The following is a 22,913-nucleotide window of genomic DNA, read 5'->3' as shown; positions in this document are numbered from 1 at the left end:
CAAACAACAAAAGATCAATTTGAACTATGCATTGATCGAAAAAAGACTAGAATGGGCCAGAAGACATGGCAAAGTAATTTTTTTACACGACAATGCACCTGCACACAAAGCAAAACTGGTTCAGGATACAATCAAAACACTTGGCTGGGAGCTGCTACCCCACCCGCCGTATTCACCAGACTTGGCCCCTTCCGACTACCATTTGTTTTCATCAATGGGACACGCATTGGCTGAGGAATACTTCGATCTCTAGGAAGAAGACGAAAATTGGGTGTCTGATGGGTTTGCTTCAAAAGACGAACATTTCTATTGGCGTGGTGTCCACAAATTGCCAGAAAGGTGGTTAAAATGTATAGAAAGCGATGGTCAGTACTTTGAATAAAATGTTTTTACTTTTCAATTCAAAATTAGTGTTTTATTTTCACAAAAAAAAACGCTCATTTCATACCGGTATACCTGGTATACCTACGCGCCTACCTTTCATTACATGTAATGATCAATACGATATTGCAGTGCCTGTGTTATTCTGAATACGATGTCCACAGGAACTTTGCATCGTATTCAGAATACATGCATGTCCAAAGCAACAGGCACTGCGGCGAGTCCCGGTCCGGTACAAATTTTCATTGTCATCATTCCATTCTAAAGCTGATGGTTGGCCATATTCGCAGTTGTGAATATATTTAATGTAATGGTCAATTCCGTATTACACAGTGCTGTCCAAGTACTCTGATCAGATAGTGTACATCTTGCGTACGGACCGTCAAGACACAGCAAGGTAAAACAGGGCTCATACGTCGTTTTTCCATCGCTCATCGCTCCATATGCGCGAGTGGGACAGGAAGGGAACTAACTAGTAGTGGTACAAAGCACACTCCGCCAAGCACTATATGGTAGCTTGCGGAATATGAACGTGTGGAGAGAGAGAGAGAGAGAGAGAGAGAGAGAGAGAGAGAAAGAGAGAGAGAGAGAGATTGATATTAAAAACCCTTTCGCGTTAATCATAATTTGAGATTTGCAAGCATTTATATCAGCCTACTCCATAGGACGATAAAACTCGGGCGCCGTCCGGTTATAAATATAACAGGTCTGCAGATTGACAGATACGGCGACGCACGTTTGTTTAAATCATCTGCAATGGCAATCGCAGCGTCGCCTCGCCGACTGCGCGGTTTTACGGCCCGTAAATCTGCCAACGGGCAGCCAGACTGCGAGATCTGCCCCTGCACACGCGGACGCGGTGGTCGCTTCGCCACAGCGAGACTGACAGGTCGCAGAGACTGAATGAACCGTTCTCTACTACACCGGCAGCTACAGGCGACTTCCCTCTCTTAGGTTAAGTGCAGACTGTGGCTACGGAAAGGGCATCCGCCTACAAAGTTAAATTAAGTTTGCCTAATTACAAAAACAGCGGAGTACGACGGATCGTTGTTATTGCTGTTGTTGTTTTTGTTGGTGGTGGTGGTAGTGTAGCTGTCATCATCTTCAGGCTGAACACTATTCTGATGCAGCTTTCCATGTCAGTACATCCTGTGCAAGCCTCTTCCTCTTTTTGTAGCTACCGCAACTTACCATCATTTCAAGCTGCTTGCTATGGTCATGCCTTGATCCCTCTCGACAATTTTTCTCCTCCATACTTCCTTCCTTCTCTTAGTAAACTGCCGGTTTCTCAATCCTCTAGAATGAGTGCTATCAACAGATCTCTTCTTTTAGTCAGCTTTCACTGTAAACTTCATTTCTTCCTAATTGGATTCAGCACGTTCTCGTTAGTTATTCGATCTACTAACCTCGTCTTCAACATTCTTCTGTACCACTACATTTCAAAACATTCTACTTTGGTCTTGTAAGACAGGTTTATCGTCCACGTTTCACTTCCGCACAAGGTTCAAATGGCTCTGAGCAGTATGGGACTTAACATCTGAGGTAATCAGTGCCCTAGAACTTGGAACTACTTAAACCTAACTAACCTAAGGACATGCCCGAGGCAGGATTCGAACCTGCGACCGTAGCGGTCGCGCGGTTCCAGACTGAAGCGCCTATAACCGCTCTGCCACACTGTCCGGCTCCGCACAAGGCTAGACTCCAGAAAGATACTTCAGAAAATACTTCCTAATGTTTAAAATGATATTCCATGTTCACAAATACCTCTTTTTCAAAAACGCTTTTTGTTTTGTAGCCATTCTGTATTTATATCCTTTCTAGTTTGGCCTTCAATTACTTTGCTGCCCAAAAAGAAAAATTAATCTACTACTTTTGGTGTCTCATTTCCTAATCTGGTTCCTTCACCATCATCCGATTTAAAGTAATTACATTCCATTAGCTTTGTTTTGCTTACGTTCATTTTATAACCCCTTTTCAGAACACTATCAGTTCCGTTCAACTAGGCTTCGAAGTTCTTAACTGCTTCTCAGATTATCTGCCGCATGTTCAACCAGACCGTACAGACCATAAAGATGACGTGTTATAGTGGACAGTGACGTCTAGTGCAGAGAATTCTTGCATACTGCTGGGTCCGTTACTTGTATACACGGAAACTGTACACTGTCGCTTACAATAGTGCTTTGTATCGCGGTTATTACTTACCCCGCGGCATCTTACATTTAAGTCGTGACTATAACATAAACGTTGCTACAGGTCGTACAAACTGCAACGGATTGAGTTAGCTGAAGAGTGTCTCGTAGTCTATGGTGAGTACGACGCCTGTTGCAGAACATATCACAGTGGGTAACCATATCATGAAACAGACAATTCCTCGCCACTATATAATACGATAATGGCCTGACTAAATTCTAAAACTTTCAATGTTGTATTATGATTAAGTTGTAAGTAGAGCTTGCATTTTTATGTAATTACATTTTTTCTCCGCTTTCACGCACCTGAAAAGTGTAAATGTTCATGAGTTACGTTGCCAGTGTTGATATATTTCATTTTATCGTTGCATATTTTTACAGATTTCATTATAATTACAGTGTACATATTTTAACTTGATATCACATAAAATTACAGATTATTGGTATTTTACTCTTTTTTATATTACACTACAGCCTAAATACGTACCATAAAAGTTGAAGACAGGAAGTAAATATTATTATATTCTAGTACAATTAACTCAACTTTCAGTTGCTTAATTTTCTAAGATTCGGAATCTCTGCTCTCAAAAGCAAAGCAGATACAATAACAGTACTGTGTGTAGCAATGTAGTAGCCATTACGGTGTGCAACAAATGGCTTCGTGTGTGTTGTGGCATCAGGACAGTAGTTTCTCCAAAAGGCTAGCGGCCCGTAGTTTTCCGACTTCGAGCGATTTCTATAGATTCAGAACTAGGGAGTGCATGCGACAAGAAAAGTTGTCAAATAATGCTCTTTAAAGAGTTCACGACTGTTTATGTTGATGATGCCTCCTGCTGCATCAAAATTACTATCTAAATTAAGATCTTTGGTTAAAAAGGGCAATGCTTTCACTACTGACCAACAGATTCTTCCATCCCATGCGTGCAATAAGTAGATCGAGTGCGCCATGGAGTCCCAACTAGCAATATATACGTAATGGTGTAAACAAAGAACGAAACAGTGCAAGCGTCAAGCAGCAATCGTTATTAACGCAGTTTTCCTCTGCTGCGCCCATTGTAAATCGTTGCACTAATGATGTAAATGTTCTCTGCCTATATAACTCACTATTCTTTGCAGTCAGATCGCGTTACTAAATTTGTTTCATGGGTGGACACTTTGCATATGAGAGATCACTTTTCTTAAATCATGGCGTATTCGGAATTACTTTCCAAGATAATCCCATTTCTGAAAACCTAGAGGTAACCTTACAAACGTGGCACATAACATGGAAAAAATCATTTCTGGAGTTCGGAGTCTTTTGCATCTGCGCCAATAAACCACAATACCCTCCTCTGCCAAGTTCAATGGTGTGAATGAATGTTTCACTCTATTCTAAATGGACTGTAGCAAACATTCGACCGGAGGCGTGGTGTTTTGTACGCTCACACCATTCAATTACAATAATTACTGTTGTTGTTTTGGGCATTTGCGCCATTATTTTTGTTACTCTTGCTCTCAAACATGTTCGCCTCGTATTCAACACTTACCCGGCGTCCCAGCAGCTGGCAAGCAGTCCGTAATTCGCTGGTTGAAGTACTTGACCTCCTTCCCCTACACGAAACGCCCGTGATGCCGCTCCTCTTTGTTCGCGCGTTATTCTCCGTTGAAACGCAACGACAGCTCACAATTGGAGCAACTGGATGATGGCTGCACGTCTACGAGGCTCTTCACGCAACATTCCAGGCAGCAGGCGCCGAACATTGTCCTCATCGCCATACGCTTGCGATTCGAATAACCATATGCCGTGTATGATTTTTTTTTAATCTTCCTATGGATCAGCTGGTCTCACGCAACTATTTCAATTCCTCTTTCTTTCTTCCTTCTTGTTGTTTCCTGTTTCTCCAATTCTCCTTCATCTTCTCCCCACGTTGTCTTTTCCTTCCTTTCTTCTGTTCATGTTGTTTCCAATTTCTTATTCTTCTGCACCGAAAGCCTTCTAAATTTAGTATTTTATTCTTAAAAATGTTTCTGTCTCCTTTCCCACGATTTGATGTTGTTTTTTCCTTGTTTTTTCCTTATTTCTGTAATCCTGCTATTGTCGATTTCTTCTTCCAGGTATTCGTTTCGTTACGCTTTTCTTATTCATTTGCTAGAAGTTTCCAAAAAAGATTACTGTTCTTTTAACTATTACTTCTGATATTTTCTCTATATTTCTGTAGATCACCTCATTTCCAGGCATCTTTAGTTTGTATTGCACCCATTATTTTTCGAACACTCCGTCTCTGAAGTACCTCTATTCTGTCCAGCTTACAGTTCATCGATAGGCATTCACAGCCATATAAACATTCCGATCCATATCTTATTGTAAACATTCTTTGTCAAGCTATATGCTCTCTCCATTTTATTAACTCCTAAATCTACTGCAAATTTTTCTAGTCCATTTTGTTGTATAGTTTCTTCATGAAATTTAAAGGTAATTACTCGCTCTATTTTACCTACTTGTGTTTGTATGAATTTTGATGCATTTTTTATATTTGTCACGGATTTTGTTTTTCAGCTGAAACTTTGAGACTACTTCTATTTGCTATTTCTCCCAGAAGATTTATTTGAATACCAGTGTGTCTAGATTTTCTGAATGTATTGCAAAATTATCTGCAAAAGCCAAGCAGTTTATCTTAATTTCATTTGTTTTTCTTCCTAGTATTATTTTATTCTTTTTATTTCTTCTCTTTATACGTACTTTTCTAAATGAAAGTATACATGGGGAGAAACTGTTTTATTCATCCTTCTTGACCATCTATATCTACATCTACATCTACATACATACTCCGCAATCCACCATTCGGTACGTGGCGGAGGGTACCTCGTACCAGAACTAGCATCTTCTCTCCCCGTTCCACTCCCAAACAGAACGAGGGAAAAATGACTGCCTATATGCCTCTGTACGAGCCATAATCTCTCTTATCTTATCTTTGTGGTCTTTCCGCGAAATGTAAGTTGGCGGCAGTAAAATTGTACTGCAGTCAGCCTCAGATGCTGATTCTTTAAATTTCCTCAGTAGCGATTCACGAAAAGAACGCCTCCTTTCCTCTAGAGACTCCCACCCGAGTTCCTGAAGCATTTCCGTAACACTCGCGTGATTATCAAACCTACCAGTAACAAATCTAGCAGCCCGCCTCTGAATTGCTTCTATGTCCTCCCTCAACCCGACCTGAAAGGGATCCCAAGCGCTCGAGCAGTACTCAAGAATAGGTCGTATTAGTGTTTTATAAGCGGTCTGCTTTACAGATGAACCACATCTTCCCAAAATTCTACCAATGAACCGAAGACGACTATCCGCCTTCCCCACAACTGCCATTACATGCTTATCCCACCTCATATCGCTCTGCAATGTTGCGCCCAAATATTTAATCGACGTGACTGTGTCAAGCGCTACACTACTAATGGAGTATTCAAACATTACAGGATTCTTTTTCCTATTCATCTGCATTAATTTATATTTATCTATATTTAGAGTTAGCTGCCATTCTTTACACCAATCACAAATCCTGTCCAAGTCATCTTGTATCCTCCTACAGTCACTCAACGATGACACCTTCCCGTACACCACAGCATCATCAGCAAACGGCCGTACATTGCTATCCACCCTATCCTAAAGATCATTTATGTAGATAGAAAGCAACAGCGGATCTACCACACTTCCCTGGGGCACACCAGATGATACCCTCACCTCCGATGGACACTCACCATCGAGGACAACGTACTGCGATCAGTACATACCTGAATAATAAACTCGACTTTCAGCTACGGAGATGGAACTTGCGACGACTTCCTTAAGGCCTTGTGGTACGCATCTGGTGATGGCGATGGGGCGGACTAGGCGTATTCCCAACTGAACACCAAGCAGATTTCTCGTCTGCTTGAGTCTAGAGCAATTCGCAGCCTGCCGGCATTTTCATCAAATGGTTGCATGAGAGAATGTGGCGGTGCAGTCACGATGAAGAGTACAGAGTGTTTGTCATGAAACTTGCACTACTTGAGAGAGCCCCATGAGAAACGAGTGATCGTAGATCAATGAGACATCGTGGAAACATTTATAAGGACATGCGGAAGAGAAATGACGATTAAACCACTGAAAGGAACACGATTTAATTTCCACATGTGAGGGTAATATTTGTTAATTGTGTACCGTGTTTACGGTCCAGGGTACAAACGTTGCCCAATGTGACGACCATCTTATTCACGACAGCCTGCAACGGCACTAGAGAATGCTTTACTGCTGCCCCAAACTACGGTGGAGCATGTAATGTTCAGCTGTCGTGACACTGCTCGTGCACTTCTGCGTCCAGCATTCTCAGCCATGGCAACAATTTGTGCCGCAAATGGATGCTAGCCTCTCCCAGGAGCAATTCCCACATAGCCATGTTCTTCAAACCTGACGCGTAAAGAGGACCTCTCCGAATTCCTTTAATGCGTCGATACTGGCGAAGAGCAGTAACACTATTGCTGTTGTTTTGATCAAACAGCTTTACGTTTAAAACCCTACTCACCTTCTCCACACCCATGTTGGCTGTCTGCATCTGTAATGCTCACTATTGCTTGTGATTCAGCTGTATGTCGCCGTAACAGTAACGACGCTTAACGGCAAGCCATGGCACTAAAACTATTAACAACGCAAGTCCTGCAGCGTACAGTCTAAACGTCATTCCTATACAACTGAGTATCCATACAGTAAAATTTTCAGTCTACACTGGCTCAAGCTGTGAAAGTTTAATTATAACCACCCTGTATCTTTCGGTGGAAACTGACTGCAGCCGCAAACTACGTACATCGCTCCATTCCGTACGTACTTTTCAATAATTACTAGCTCAAAGCGCAAACTACTTCCGGCACTGCAACGAATGTCTGCCGGATTTAAATACAGTTGAACATATTTGGTCATCAACAGTTGGCAACAGGCACCTGCGTCGTAGACTCTTCGTATCATGTTTTGCTATGTGGGAGAGCTCCGGGCGACGTCAGTATATTTGTAGCCTCACAGTCCTGTCCATCGCTCGAAGACTCAGCAAACTATTCGACAATGGTGGTGGTATTTATATGAAAAAAATATTTTTATTTCATAATCTACAGAATCACTTTTTAATTTTTTGTTGGCAAACTAATGCGATGATTCCCTCATGACAATAGCTTTGGCCAATAAAGATTCAAGAGCCAGACATCTATACACTCGTAAGCTAAAACATTATGATCGTTTGCTTAATAGCTTCTTATCCGTCTTTGGAACGAAATACGTCACCGATTCTGCGTATAAGGTTCAAAAAGGTTCAAATGGCTCTGAGCACTATGGGACTTAACATCTGAGGTCATCAGTCCCCTAGACTTAGAACCACTTAAACCTAACTAACCTAAGGGCATCACACACATCCATGCCCGAGGCAGGATTCGAATATGCGACCGTAGCAGCAGCGCGGTTCCGGACGGAAGCGCCTAGAAACGCTCGGCCACAGCGGCCGGTTGAGTATAAGGGATGCGACAGTTTGTTGGTAGTTTCGTGGAGGTATGTGGGATTAAATATCTACGAATAGGTCACGTAATTCGCGTAAATTACGAGCCGCTGATCTGCGTACGCTGTGAAGGCGCCCAATAGCGACCCACATGGGTTCCTTGGGATTTACATCAGGCGAATTTGGTCGCCGAGACATCAACGTGAGTTTACTATAATGTTCTTCAAATCACTGTACTACGGTTCTGGCTCCGAGACACGGAAAATTATACTGGTGAAAGATGACATCACCGTCGGGAAAGATATCGAGCATGACGGGATGCAGGTGGTTCGCAGCTATCAGCGTGTCCCATGGAAGCGCAGGAGAGTGTCTCTCATAGCATAATACTGCTCTCACCAGCACGTTTCGACCCGCATTCAAATGGCTCTGAGCACTATGGGACTTAACATCTGTGGTCATCAGTCCCCTAGAACTTAGAACTACTTAAACCTAACTAACCTAAGGACATCACACACATCCATGCCCGAGGCAGGATTCGAACCTGCGACCGTAGCAGTCGCGCGGTTCCGGATTGAGCGCCTAGAACCGCTAGACCACCGCGGCCGGCTGAAAGAGGATCGAAAAAAATAATTTGAGGAAACTGTATATGAGGCCAGAACGTCGGACACATCAGTTTACAGAATCATAACTGAAAAGGTAAAGATGAGAGGAGTTGCTACCAGATGGGTTCCGTGTGGTCTGAGTGAAGCGCAGGACAGGCCGCAAAAGAATTCCTGCAATGTTAAATCGAACAGGAGGAGAACCGTTGGTGGAAGTAGCTGTTGACCTGCTGAGACCTGGATACAAGATTTTCAGCCAGAACTGAAGTCTCAATGGTCACAATGAAAAAGTTCCGCCGCCAGCAATCAAAGTTGAAACTGATGATGGAGTCATAGCTACAGAGTGCTCCACGGGACATAAGTAACAGGCGCGTACTACAGGCTGTTTTTGCAAAATGTTCTGTGCCCGAAAATTCGTAAAAGATGGGCTGACGTGCTTGCAGCTCGTGACCTCAATTTTGCACGATAATGCAAGACCGCATATTACCCTGCCAGTGAGGGAAAAACTCTTCAAATATGGATAGGAAATGCTTGTCCATCCACCACATAGTCCTGATATTGGCCCACCAGAACTTGACTTGTTTGCCAAATTGAAGGAACAATATCGCGGAAAACGATTTAATACTTTCAGTGAGGTGACCCAAGTAATCAAACAGTTCATCAAAGAAGGTGCCCTATCCGGAATACAGAAGTTGCCAAAACAATGGTAAGCTGTCACAAGCAAGAACAGAGATTATATTAATCTCCGTTGTACAAAATATCTTTACAGGACTTTATATTAAAGTCCTGTAAAGATATTTTGTACAACAAAATTATTTTCTTCATCCTTATCTTACAGCGTGCAGATCCTTTGAAAATGACCCTCGTACTATTCTAATGTCGCAACAGAATTCCATACATCGTCTGCAATACCGCAAAATGCGGAAAACGCCCGGCTGACTTATTCCAGAGGCACTCGCAATTTCTTTGAAACTAACATGTGGATTATGAGTAACAGCTGCCAGAACACCTATTTCGTTCGGCCTGCTCGCTGTAGGTTTGATCACTACCCCATGCTCAAGTAGTCAAGTGTCCTTCCAAGAATTTTTTTTATTCACTGAAACCGTCATTCTTGTTACATCTTCAACTGTTCTCGTCACGTTCCTTCTGCATTCTCCCTAAAGAAGTATCGTATCTAGTTTCTCCTGGTTTGTGAAAGAAATTTATTTTCTCAAACTAACGAACACTCGACAAATGCGGACTAAACGATGAGAACGGAAGCTGAATTTCCACTGCGCCCCTGATGTACCTAACCGCAAGACCGCTACGGTCGCAGGTTCGAATCCTGCCTCGGGCATGGATGTTTGTGATGTCCTTAGGTTGGTTAGGTTTAACTAGTTCTAAGTTCTAGGGGACTAATGACCTCAGCAGTTGAGTCCCATAGTGCTCAGAGCCATTTGAACCAACCCTGATGTACCGGTATAGCGGCCACTCAACAGTTCCTTCCTTATTTGACGTGAGGTATTTCCTTTTTCAGATATGAAGTTATGAAATTCCGCGTAAGGCAGAAATCGAATTCAGGTTTAAAAAGGACTTCTTACTTCTACTTGTTGCAATTTCTCAAGAACTACTAATAGGTGTTTGAACAGTGAAACGCGGTTGAATTCATCTCTTTTACAACTATAGTACTAGCAGCAGAAATGACTGTGGATCCATTTGAAAAAGTTTATACCCTTGGCTTTACAGGCGATGGACAGCCGTCGCCATTGGTTCAAATGGCTCTGAGCACTATGGGACTTAACATCAGAGATCATCAGTCCCCCAAAACTTAGAACTACTTAAACCTCACTAACCTAAGGACATCACACACATCCATGCCCGAGGCAGGATTCGAACCTGCGATCGTAACAGTCGCCCGGTTCCGGGCTGAAGGGCCTAGAACCGCTCGCCCACCGCGGTCGGCTTTTGCTTAAAATTCCGAATATGTAATAATCTGTCCCATAAACATCTCACATAGAGACATGGCTTCACTGGAATAAAAATAAATAAATAAAATAATTATCTACGCATTTACCGTAATTAATAACTATCACAGACAGATCACGAAAACATTACCAATGTAATCAAATACGAGGGCGGTTCAGAAAGTAACCTCCGATTGGTCACAGTGCGGGTTGTGGGGGGAGTAGCGACGCCATCTGTACGTTCACGCACTCAACAGGTCAGTCGGCATCAAGCCGTGGTCGAGTGAACGTCGTACCTGCGCTAGTTTAGTTTTTGTGGCAGTTTGAAATGTGTGCTGCAATAGAAAACCCCGCCAAATGTGAAGTGCGTGCTGTCATAAGGTTTTTTTACAGCCAAAGGATATTCTGCAGCAGCTATTCATCGTGAGCTTTGTGCCGTGTACGGACCAAGAGTTATGAGTGAAGGAGTTGTCCGTGAATGGGTACGTTTATTTAAAAGTGGACGAGAAAACGTTCATGATGAAGAGAGGAGTGGTAGACCATCATTGGTGACTGACGAACTCGTTCAGACAGTTGATGCAAAAGTTCGTGAAAATCGACGTTTCTCAATGTCGGAGTTGTCTACTGGTTTTCCACAGATTCTAAGACTCTCTTGTACGAGATAGTGACAGCAAGATTGGGTTACCGTAAGTTCTGTGCACGATGGGTGCCCAAAATTCTTACCGACTACCACAAAACTCAAAGAATGGCCTCTGCATTAGACTTTCTGTCACGTTATGAGGACGAAGGAGAACCATTGTTAAACAGAATCGTGACCGGTGACGAAACCTGGATTAAGTACGTGAACCCTGAGACAAAAGAACAATCAAAGATGTGGGCACATTCAAATTCGCCTACCAAACCAAGAAAAGCCTCGCAAGATTTTTCTGCCAGAAAACTGATGGCAACGGTGTTTTGGGATGCCAAAGGGGTGTTGTTGGTTGAATTCATGGAACGTGGTACGACCATTAATCAAGACGTGTACTGTGAAACAATAAAGTTACGACAGGCTATACAGAACAAACGCCGTGGTATGCTGACTTCCGGTATCGTTTTTTGCACGATAACGCCCGTCCTCACTCTGCTCGCAGAACAACGGCCCTTCTTGAGTCCTTCAAGTGGGACGTTATCAACCATCCACCTTACAGCCCAGACCTGGCGCCAAGTGATTATCACCTCTTCATGCATTTGAAGAAATGGCTCGGGTCACAGCGGTTTGATGACGACGAAGAGCTCAAAGATGCGGTCACAGGCTGGCTCCAGGCACAAGCGGGTGATTTTTATGCAGAAGGAATTTCAAAGCTTGTGAAGAGATACGATAAGTGCCTCAATCGCTATGGAGACTATGTAGAAAAATAGTGCAAAGATGTAGTTGTAAGATGTATATATTAAAATATTTTTATTTAACTTGGTGTATTTTTTTAAATCAACCGGAGGTTACTTTCTGAACGGCCCTCGTAATACGATGTGTCCGCTTTTAGCTAAAACTCTTCTTTCTGTTTTGATGTGGCAGTTCAGTACACATACGTTGTCAAAATTGTCGACTATGGAAGAAAGAAGACCTGAAAACAGTAACTATTAGATCTCAGTTTTCAAGTAATTTTTGTAAAGTGTTTTGGAAGCTGGTAATCCCCACTGCGCGCTGACTCAAAGTCTTATCTGCTCCTGGAACAGTCACTTTCGAAACAGGTCAATTGCACGTGGTGGTTAGTTTTTGAGTCGAGTCAACTGCACACACAAGTTAAGTTGGCACTATAATTCAGACGTGTCATATTTCTATTTTTGTACTTCTAAATCGAATCCCGTATATTTTGATGTTTTTCAAGTTTATTGTTAGATCGGTGAGGCATATCTGTATTATTCATTTTAATGTATGCAGCTGCCTGAGTGAACGACAGAATCAACAAAATTATATATACGTGGATGTGTATTCTGAAAATTAACGCCGAAAGCTCTGTGAAAAGCCTCAGAAGCATTGGCTGTTCTTTCAGAACGTGTAGTGTAAATTCAGGGCGGAAACCTAACAGAACGCCCAGCACAACCATTTACCTACATCGGTGTTATTCTATTTATATTCGGAAGATAGCCCTAACGCCTTTCCGAAATGTGTTTCCACCAACAACGATCAATTTAGGGCCTCTTTCACTTGTCATGTGTTCCACAGGAACGTCACAATCAATTTCCAACTTGGTAGTGGTGGATGGGCAAGCATTTTTACCAACAGTGCAAATATTTTCAAGCATCAAATAAAACACTCGTGCGCAGTCGACCCGTTTATGACATACCTCACCGCGCGCAGTCGACCTGGTTGCTGATAATGCTGAAACTGCTCACGCGCAGTTGGGCAAACAATGAGCCTTGTCCAGCGCAATCTCTACCCATCTAACGACTTTCTGAAAGATTCTGAGATCTGGCCATGTACTAGAACATGTACACCACTCACAACGCAAAATACCGCCTCCAACTGGCTCCTAGCAACTTCTGTCGATAATCTTCACAACAAGAAAACAGGAATACACTTCAATGTCAAAAGGGAAAGAGTGACAAAGAAACACCATACTCAAAACAGCACGAAAACGAATGTAACTTATTACCTTCAATGAAAACCTCACCTAGTTCAACTCGTCCACCCAACGCCGCTGTCCAACGACCTACTTGACTCCAGAACTGAATTTGACATCTGTGTTTAAAATGCCTCTGTGAAGATGCTGAAAGGCAACAGTCGCCTACAAACCGCGATAGTTCAACGCAAAATACACGCCCGCACACGGCAGTGAACTTACGGAACCTCTCAGTGTAAGAAATAAATCGAGCCACTACCATCCGTTACAAAGAAATTAGGTGCTAAAGACTCTGTGCCACAGAGGGGGAACATTTTCAGACGAAGGGAGCATCGCCGGAGAATTACAGCACCGACGCATGGTGGTTCGAATGAATGCGTACTCCGATTGTCAAATTGACCGGTGTCGCACTCAAAATCAACGCCTTAGAAAAAGGTTTGACTGATATCGAAGAAGAATTAGGGATGGCGATTATCATTGAAACAATCGGTTTTCGGTTATACTGGTTTCCTTCAACGCCAGTTTAAGCAAGTGTTAAAACTGCTCAGAATAACCGGTGTCTGAAATAAGACTTTTTATTCCTATTATTTCCTGCAATAAACGTATAGACGTAAAATATTAAATAGCCAAATAAAAGAAAAGTTAGTACGTCCACCATTCGCTGCTTTTCTCGGAAAGTGATAAGTGGTTGAACACCACAAAAAAAAAAGGTATTCTCCTACTGATTCAGCTTTTTTTCGGAACTCAGCTCAAAAATCGCGTCGTAATCAAGGATCATACCACTATTTGGGCATTACGAATAGACAGTGCTAAAGGGTGTAAACTGAGGCAGAGGAACTATAGTTTCTATGTTAATTTTTCGATTCTCAACAGCTACAAGATGGCATATTATGTAGACACAGGCAACAGATCGGCTAACTTCTAATTTTATTGTAACCTATGAAAGAATCGTTAAGTTTTCTCTTTATATGATATCGCAAGTTTGTTGTGGCTCATCCCGTTCTTAATCTTTTAAAGCATTGTACTTCACTGATACCGCTCTTCGTAAAATACTTCCAGACTAGGGATGGTGCCATTTTGTATTACAAGTAACGTCCGACGGCAACAGCGAGAAACTACTGTATAGACCAGATGGCGCAAGTCTTGCACACTGCGTGTACATGTGTACCACCTACCTGGTGATCAAAAAGTCAGTATAAATTTGAAAAATTAATAAACCACGGAATAATGTAGATAGAGAGGTAAAAACTGACACACATGCTTGGAATGACATGGGGTTTTATTAGAACCAAAAAAAATTGCTAAACGCGTGAAAGATCTCTTGCGCGCGTCGTTTGGTGATGATTGTGTGCTCAGCCGCCACTTTCATCATGCTTGGCCTCCCAGGTCCCCAGGCCTCAGTCCGTGCGATTATTGGCTTTGTGGTTACCTGAAGTCGCAAGTGTATCGTGATCGACCGACATTTCTAGAGATGCTGAAAGACAACATCCGATGCCAATGTCTCACCGTAACTCCGGACATGCTTTACAGTGCTGTTCACAACATTATTCCTCGACTACAGCTATTGTTGAGGAATGATGGTGGACATATTGATCATTTCCTGTAAAGAACATCATCTTTGCTTTGTCTTACTTTGTTATGCTAATTATTGCTATTCTGATCAGATGAAGCGCCATCTGTCGGACATTTTGTGAACTTCTGTATCTATTTTTTTTTTCTAATAAAACCCCATGCCATTCCAAGCAGGGGTGTCAATTTGTACCTCTCTATCTACATTATTCCGTGATTTACTCAGTTTTCAAATTTATACTGACTTTTTGATCACCCGGTATTTGACCACACTATATGGTAACAGGTGCCTTATTGTCTCAGCAATGCTGAACCAGTTCTTATGCTATGTGTTTGCTGCTCGTTTCTGTCGCCATTGTTATTAAAATGCCATTGATCGCTTTTACTATTTTCTGTAATACCGCAATATTTCAAAACATTGGGAATACTGCGAATAAAAATTGCTGTTTTTTTTTAAAAAAAGGACTATTTAAAAAACAAGAACTTTACCACTGCTGTTTTGGCTAATTAATATTTCGGTTTCCTTACCCGGCTATTTGTAAAAAAGTAAAGAACACCTGTTGTAACCGAAAGCAAACAAGCACCGGAAAACACCAGTTATTCAGAACTGAAACACCGGTATCGGCTTTGGCCGGTCTGTTTTTCCCATCCCTAGGACGAGTAGCCAAATATCGCTTTTCTACCTTAAGCTGGTCAAATAACCGGAAAGGCCAGTAGACTCCTACAGAAACATGGCGACCAGAGCACTTCGCTCCCTTCTACCAAGATAAGAAGTCGTCTTTGTGATGTTACAGACGACCTAGGCCCTCTGAAGACCACGTGTGCATAGCGTTGCACGTATTCGTGTCGTGTCTTAAGTGAGGCAGACTAATGAGAACAGTCGAAACATCCTAGCAAATGAGCTATCACCGAGCACTGCTTCGAGTACAATCACGAAATGAAATACAATGAGACTAGGTGCAATCGTCAAGTTTCTACGACTGAAAAATTAAAGCGTCCATCGAAATAAAGACGTCAAAAAAACCTAATGAACAGCGCCGGAAGTTTAAATTTCAACAAGGCTTGGGGTACGGCACTCAGTTTATTAAGATCTCACCGGCCATCACATCTACCAAGAGCTGGAAAATGCTGAGAGAATTTGCTTTTCACGGAATATCAGCGCGGGCTCTGAAAATAAAAGAGCATCAAACGGCGCTGTGGGAGTCGGGAATCGATCTTGGCTACACACAGCGACGGGAGACCGGCAATAGTTTACAGTCTGGCTGGATTCCAGCAGTGAGTACACATAACAGCAAAATTCGCAGCACGTGAACACGACAGCTGAGTCGGTCGTCGACATATTTGTGCGTAAAATGGAAGCAACAGTTCTGCTGTATATCTAGAAGCACACTATTAACCAATCACGCCGATAAAACCTGACACGTCTCATGTAGGTAGGTATATTCATTGGCCATTTCCTATTCCCACTAACAGAATTTCTGTACAGTACTACTTGCTTGCAGGACATTTAGAAGTTTCTATGTAACGGATGCCAGAAAATACCAGTCAAGATGGGCAATCACACACTTGGTGGCCAGCGACGAAGGCTCCAGCCTCAACCCATTTGGCAGGATTAGGTAAAGACCAACCTTCTCACCTTAGGCCCGATAACAACATCTTTCCCCAGATACTGGCTCAGGCGGACAACCACTTGACAAGCACACAGACATGGCCAGGAAATATGTTACAACCTGGTTCCCTTGACACGTGGCTTTCATGGTATCATGTGGAAAAAAGTGCAAGCTGGGTCTCGCATGATCGATATTTTCGAAATTCATGCTGCTGTCATGCCAAAGTTTGAGCTTAGAATATGTTCCACGGTTATCCAACACATGTGTGTCAATGAGACAGGACGGTAATTTATTTAAATTTTGGCATCCGCAAGCGGCAATATAGGGCAGTTGTAGGCCCGTTGTAATATTCTTATCTCACAAGGTGGCGCGTAAGTTAAGATACTACACTCGACTTGTAGGGAGAATGGCGGCTGAAATCCCCTACCGATCATACGGATGTAAGTTTTCCGTGGTTTCTCTAACTCGCTTAAGGCAAATGCCAGGATGGTTCCCTCGAAGAAAACAACACGTAATTTGCTTCCTTATCCTCTCCCAATCTAAGGCTATTTTCTGTCTCTAGCGACCTCGTTGTCAATAGTGCCGGAAAACTTGACCTTCCTTCCACTATTCTTACTGCAGCCACATTGTAGGTGGCATTTTGTCTATGTCGGTGACTACTTCTTGCACACTGTAAGTCAAATAATGATGGAAAAATTGCAAGGCTGTTGAGTGCACTGAACTGTATGTAGACCAGCTATGTAACAGCAGAGAGTATACGACATAGAGAGAGAGAGAGAGAGAGAGAGAGAGAGAGAGAGAGAAATTTGACGGCTCATCGATACAAGACGCCTGGGATAGTCCGAAAATGTAGCAGAGTAATATACCACTGCAGTAATTGACTTACCTGTTCAACGTGAGGTAGACAACACTTATGTACTGAAATCGAAGAGAAAAGTTCGGAACGTAATTTTCTTGTTCTGCGAATGGACAAAAAAAAACTATAAAACTATGCACAAATTTACACAAATCTACATTCAGGACCTTGTTTCCAGTGTTGCAGCACTAGCAGACCTCATTGTACTTGATATGGTGCTCGCTGAGTCCACTTCCTGGAAAGTCCTCTGCAGAGTCATTCTTAGGCAATTGGCAGTCCTCTTTCTTTAAAGTGCTTGCTCAGCCCTTTTTTCCTTCAAGTGCCAAGTTATGTGGATAATACTAATATACGTGGGGCTAGTCACTTTGTATCAATGCATCTGTGTCTTAAAATACACGGTAATAGTCCTAGTATATTTCGTTCCGCTGTTATGTTTCGGCGGTATCTGTTGAGTTACCTGGTTTCGACGTATTGCCTGCTCAGTTGGTAGTTCGCGCCACAGGGGTGAAAACTAGTCATTGTATTTAGCGGTAACGTCGTTTTTTGCACTGTGATGTCGAAAGTCGTGTGGCGTCCTTAGACAAACAGTTACTTTACTTTCATAGCTGCTCTTTACTTCAATCACTGACATCATGAGTAGTGTAATTAGCTCCGTACTATGATCAAATAGCAGAATACATGTAGTCAAGCATGAATAGATTATGCTCTTATTGCGAAATAGCTTAATGAAATTAGGGATAAAGTGAAACGAGAAGCGATCGAGAATAGCACACAGGCTGTAGGAAAAACTTGAGAGATATCTAGAAGTCGACGATAATTCTAGAAGAAAGCCCCCCCCGTGTGGCCGTGTGGTTCTAGGCGCTTCAGTCTGGAACCGCGTGACCGCTACGGTCGCAGATTCGAATCCTGCCTCGGGCATGGACGTGTGTAGGTTAGTTAGGTTTAAGTAATTTTAAGTTCTAGGGGACTGATGACCACAGATGTTAAGTCCCATAGTGCTCAGAGCCATTTGATACATTTTTTTTTCTAGAAGAAACATCCATAAGTCGTTTTTCATCCTAGAAATATTCGGCCATTTGTTACGTCTGAAACAGCAGTGATATGATCAGCATTCGGTTTTATTTATTATATAGCACAGCGTTAACAACATACCGAATATCCATGAAGTTATATTACTTGCGGAAACATTTTTTTTTTTTTTTTAAATTGAGCAGAAAACTTCAGAGACTGAATCGAGTGTAGTGCAGAAAAGACGCATCTGTGTTTCTTTTTTTTTTTTAGAACAAAATAAATCAGTGTTCATGTGAATCAAAACGCAATAAAACCATTTTTATTCAGAAAAAATAAATGCTCCGCTCTACAAATTATTAGCATAGATTAGTGATTACGTAACTTACATAGCAAACGAATGGTGAATTATTAATGAGTAAGTAATTGGAATCTTATACGGCCCATTCACGTAAATGATTATATCTGTTACATAATGAAGTAAAAAAACTCTAAAAGCGACACATAAAAGTCTGACTACAACCTGAATTACAGATTCGCATGTCACTAATACTCGCCGACTAAAACTTTTCGTCAAAAATCGAATAAAAAGTAAAAATAGATTTTACTATTCCGGAAGCATGTTGCATAAAAAGCACACGTTGCACTAGCAGAGGTGAATAAGCTTCAAACTCTTCACAATGATTACTGTTTCACTCCGTCTTAGGCCAGCTGAAATTTAAGTGGGTCTTTCACCAGAGGCATTTCGCTTTTATTCACAAAGCATTTTCAGTGGTCATTATGTGTATTGCAAACCTTATGAATGCAATTCTCCCCCCCCCCCTCCACTTCACAACCCTCATCTCTCTCTCTCTCTCTCTCTCTCTCTCTCACACACACACACACACACACACACACACACAAATACGGCACTGTTGAAAAAAATGCACTGGCAAGGATGGAAATAAACACACCCAATACGAAAAACAAATGAACAAACAAAAACATTGTGCTGAGTACGAAAAAGTTGAAACTACAATACTATTTTTACGAAGACAACTTTTGTGAACTTCACAAAACGTGTAAAAAATGCAAGTGCAGCGAATGAAAAGGAGGGTTTGTAAAAGGCGAAAAACAGTGAGCGTCAGCGTGTAACCGGTTTATTTCGACTCCAACCTCCGTTGAAAACGACAGAAAAAGCAGTGGAGATCATTAAACAAGAGGTGTTAACACCGTAAGTAAATTGTACGGCAAACTTATAAATAAAAACTATTTTATTCAATAAGGAGCAAAATTTTGAATCATTATGTATAGCATATTTCCAGAATGACCATTGAAGATGCTTTGCACATAAAAGCGAAATGCGTCTGGTGAAAAATACTCTTAAAATATTCAATAAACTTAAGACGGGTTAAAGCAACAGCATCTGATATACGGAGTGATCGAAAAGTAACGTTACACACTTCGGACGTGTAATGTATATATCAAAATAAGAGTAAAACATTAAATGAAGTTTTGTCTGAAATTGCGTTACTCCACAGTTACGTATTAAACTAGGGAACACAAGTGCAACACTAAGAGCACAAAATTAATTCTTCTCAGAAAGCAAGTACGCGAACGGAGCCGAAATTCAACTCAACTACATACTGTGCAATTACCCCAGGTCATATTCAAAATGATGTCCATGCAGATGAAGAAAGTGAGATGCTCGATTTCTTACTACTCTCGGAATGCTGCAGGCTCCATCGGCCGGCCGGTGTGACCGAGCAGTTCTAGACGCTTCAGTCTGGAACCGCGCGATTGCTACGGTCGCAGGTTCGAATCCTGCCTCTGGCATGGATGTGCGTGATGTCATTAGGTTAGTTAGTTTTAAGTAGGTATAAGTTCTAGGGGACTGATGACCATAGATGTTAGTGCTCAGAGCCATTTGAACCATTTTTGCAGGCTCCATCTCATTCTGCACAATTATGGCTCAAATGGTTCAAATGGCTCTGAGCACTATGGGACTTAACATCTATGGTCATCAGTCTCCTAGAACTTAGAAATACTTAAACCTAACTAACCTAAGGACATCACGCAACACCCAGTCATCACGAGGCAGAGAAAATCCCTGACCCCGCCGGGAATCGAACCCGGGAACCCGGGCGCGAGAAGCGAGAACGCTACCGCACGACCACGAGCTGCGGACATCTGCACAATTATTTTCAGTTCGCTGCTGTAGTTGTGCTACAATCTCAATTACAACGCCATACACAAGGTCTGTGAGACGGCCCCAGACGTAGAAGTTCAGAGGTGAAGACCGGGGAATCTGGCGGGCCAACAAGTTACTGGCGCTGCAAGACCTGTACACTTATCGGGATGAAGAAAATTTTTGAGATACCCTCTTGCCTCCCGACTGAAATGTGCAGGGGCACCGTCGACTAACATCAGACGATAAGCAGGGGAACACCACACGCCAACAGCCTCTACTGGTCCACGATGTAATGCCTACCACAAGTGACATTATGCATCATAACTGTGAAATAAAGCAGTTCAGACAAAAGTCTACTTAACATTTTATTGTTGTTTTGACCCATACATTATACCCACGACATGGGTACAGCAATTTTTGTACCATCTTGTATGACAGATGCGGTGGTAAACTACATGCCTAGGAACATACCAAGTCAATGAACTGTTACAGCCCAAAACAGCTGACTACAATGGACACACGAAGTTAGATAATCGCGTAACAGAATATACGCGACCTATCTATTGATCTGTGCACATGGAAAATAATAAAAAAGTACAAGTCAGCAGTGTAGGATATCGCCGTCTTTCACGTAGCATGGAAGCGGTCTCCCACTGGGTATGTCACTGCTTGTCAGTCACGATGGATATATCCAACTATGGTGCTTGCCAGTGAGTTACAGCAGCATGAGAAGTGGGCGAGGCTGTACGAGCGGCAGGCGGCCTTACCTGGTTGGCTTTGTTGATCTGCTTCTTGAGGCCCGCGAAAGCCATGGCTGTGTCGTCTGTGCCGGCTGGAAGGCGGGACTAGGCGAGAGCGGCTGACTCTGCAACACAGCAGGGAGAGAGAGTGTATCAGAGCGCTGCAGGGACAGAGCCGGCATGGAGGCGCAGATTAGATAGCCGGCTACCCGGGCAGTGGGCGCACTGCGCGCAGCGGCGGCCCGGCACCCGGCACCCGCCGTAGCGAGAAAACAAAACAAGCGGCCAGGCGCGAGTCATCCACAGGCGGACGCACTGACTGACCCGCCTAGTATGGTGCGCGACCACCTTTGCCACTGAAAAATAACACCAAGTTTCCTGACGTTCGATACCTGTAATAACAAACTTATTCGTCTGATTTTAGAGCAGTGCTTGTAATTAGACTGTTGAAATAAGTGTCCAAGGAATAGAAAAGCAACTGGATTCACTCAACAGAGGAAAGTCCACTGGACCTGACGGGATACCAATGCGATTCTACACAGAGTATGTGAAAGAACTTGCCCCCCTTCTAACAGGCGTGTACCGCAAGTCTCTAGAGGAACCGAAGGTTCCGAATGATTGGAAAAGAGCACAGGTAGTCCCAGTCTTCAAGAAGGGTCGTCGAGCAGATGCGCAAAACTATAGACCTATATCTCTGACGTCGATCTGTTGTAGAATTTTAGAACATGTTTTCTGCTCGCGTATCATGTCGTTTCTGCAAACCCAGAATCTACTCTGTAGGAATCAACATGGATTCCGGAAACAGCGATCGTGCGAGACCCAACTCGCTTTATTTGTTCATGAGACCCAGAAAATAGTAGATACAGGCTCCCAGGTATACGCTATTTTCCTTGACTTCCAGAAGGCGTTCGATACAGTTCCGCACTGTCGCCTGATAAACAAAGTAAGAGCCTACGGAATATCAGACCAGCTGTGTGGCTAGATTGAAGAGTTTTTAGCAAACAGAACGCAGCATGTTATTCTCAATGGAGAGACGTCTACAGACGTTAAAGTAACCTCTGGCGTGCCACAGGGGAGTGTTATGAGACCATTGCTTTTCACAATATATATATACGACCTACTAGATAGTCTCGGAAGTTCCATGCGGCTTTTCGCGGATGATGCTGTAGTATACAGCGAAGTTGCAGCATTTGAAAATTGTAGCGAAATGCAGGAAGATCTGCAGCGGATAGGCACTTGGTGCAGGAAGTGGCAACTGACCCTTAACATAGACAAATGTAATGTATTGCGAATACATAGAAAGAAGGATCCTTTATTGTATGATTATATAATAGCGGAACAAACACTGGTAGCAGTTACTTCTGTAAAATATCTGGGAGTATGCGTGCGGAACGATTTGAAGTGGAATGATCATATACAATTAATTGTTGGTAAGGCGGGTACCAGGTTGAGATTCATTGGGAGAGTCCTTAGAAAATGTAGTCCATCAACAGAGGAGGTGGCTTACAAAACACTCGTTCGACCTATACTTGAATATTGCTCATCAGTGTGGGATCCGTACCAGATCGGGTTGACGGAGGAGATAGAGAAGATCCAAAGAAGAGCGGCGCGTTTCGTCACAAGGTTATTTGGTAAGCGTGATAGCGTTACGGAGATGTTTAGCAAACTCAAGTGGCAGACTCTGCAAGAGAGGCGCTCTGCATCGCGGTGTAGCTTGCTCGCCAGGTTTCGAGAGGGTGCGTTTCTGGATGAGGTATCGAATATA

At 42.7% G+C, this 22,913-nt stretch overlaps 1 protein-coding gene across 4 annotated transcripts in view; it reads right to left on the bottom strand.

Moving 5' to 3' along the window:
* The window catches only part of LOC126198504 (endophilin-A), a 772,777-nt gene that overhangs the window by 390,036 nt on the left and 359,828 nt on the right, over nucleotides 1-22,913 (bottom strand). For all 4 annotated transcript variants that reach the window (XM_049934884.1, XM_049934887.1, XM_049934883.1 and 1 more), the window contains one exon: nucleotides 21,176-21,273. In XM_049934884.1, coding sequence (XP_049790841.1) covers nucleotides 21,176-21,220 — 45 coding nt within the window. In that variant the 5' untranslated portion in view covers nucleotides 21,221-21,273. The remainder of the gene's footprint in view (nucleotides 1-21,175; nucleotides 21,274-22,913) is intronic.

This window comes from Schistocerca nitens, chromosome 8 (assembly GCF_023898315.1).
Source record: "Schistocerca nitens isolate TAMUIC-IGC-003100 chromosome 8, iqSchNite1.1, whole genome shotgun sequence".
NCBI classification, from domain to species: Eukaryota; Metazoa; Arthropoda; class Insecta; order Orthoptera; family Acrididae; genus Schistocerca; species Schistocerca nitens.
The sequence above is the reverse complement of the archived record's forward strand: the minus strand, read 5'-3'. Positions and strand labels throughout refer to the sequence as shown.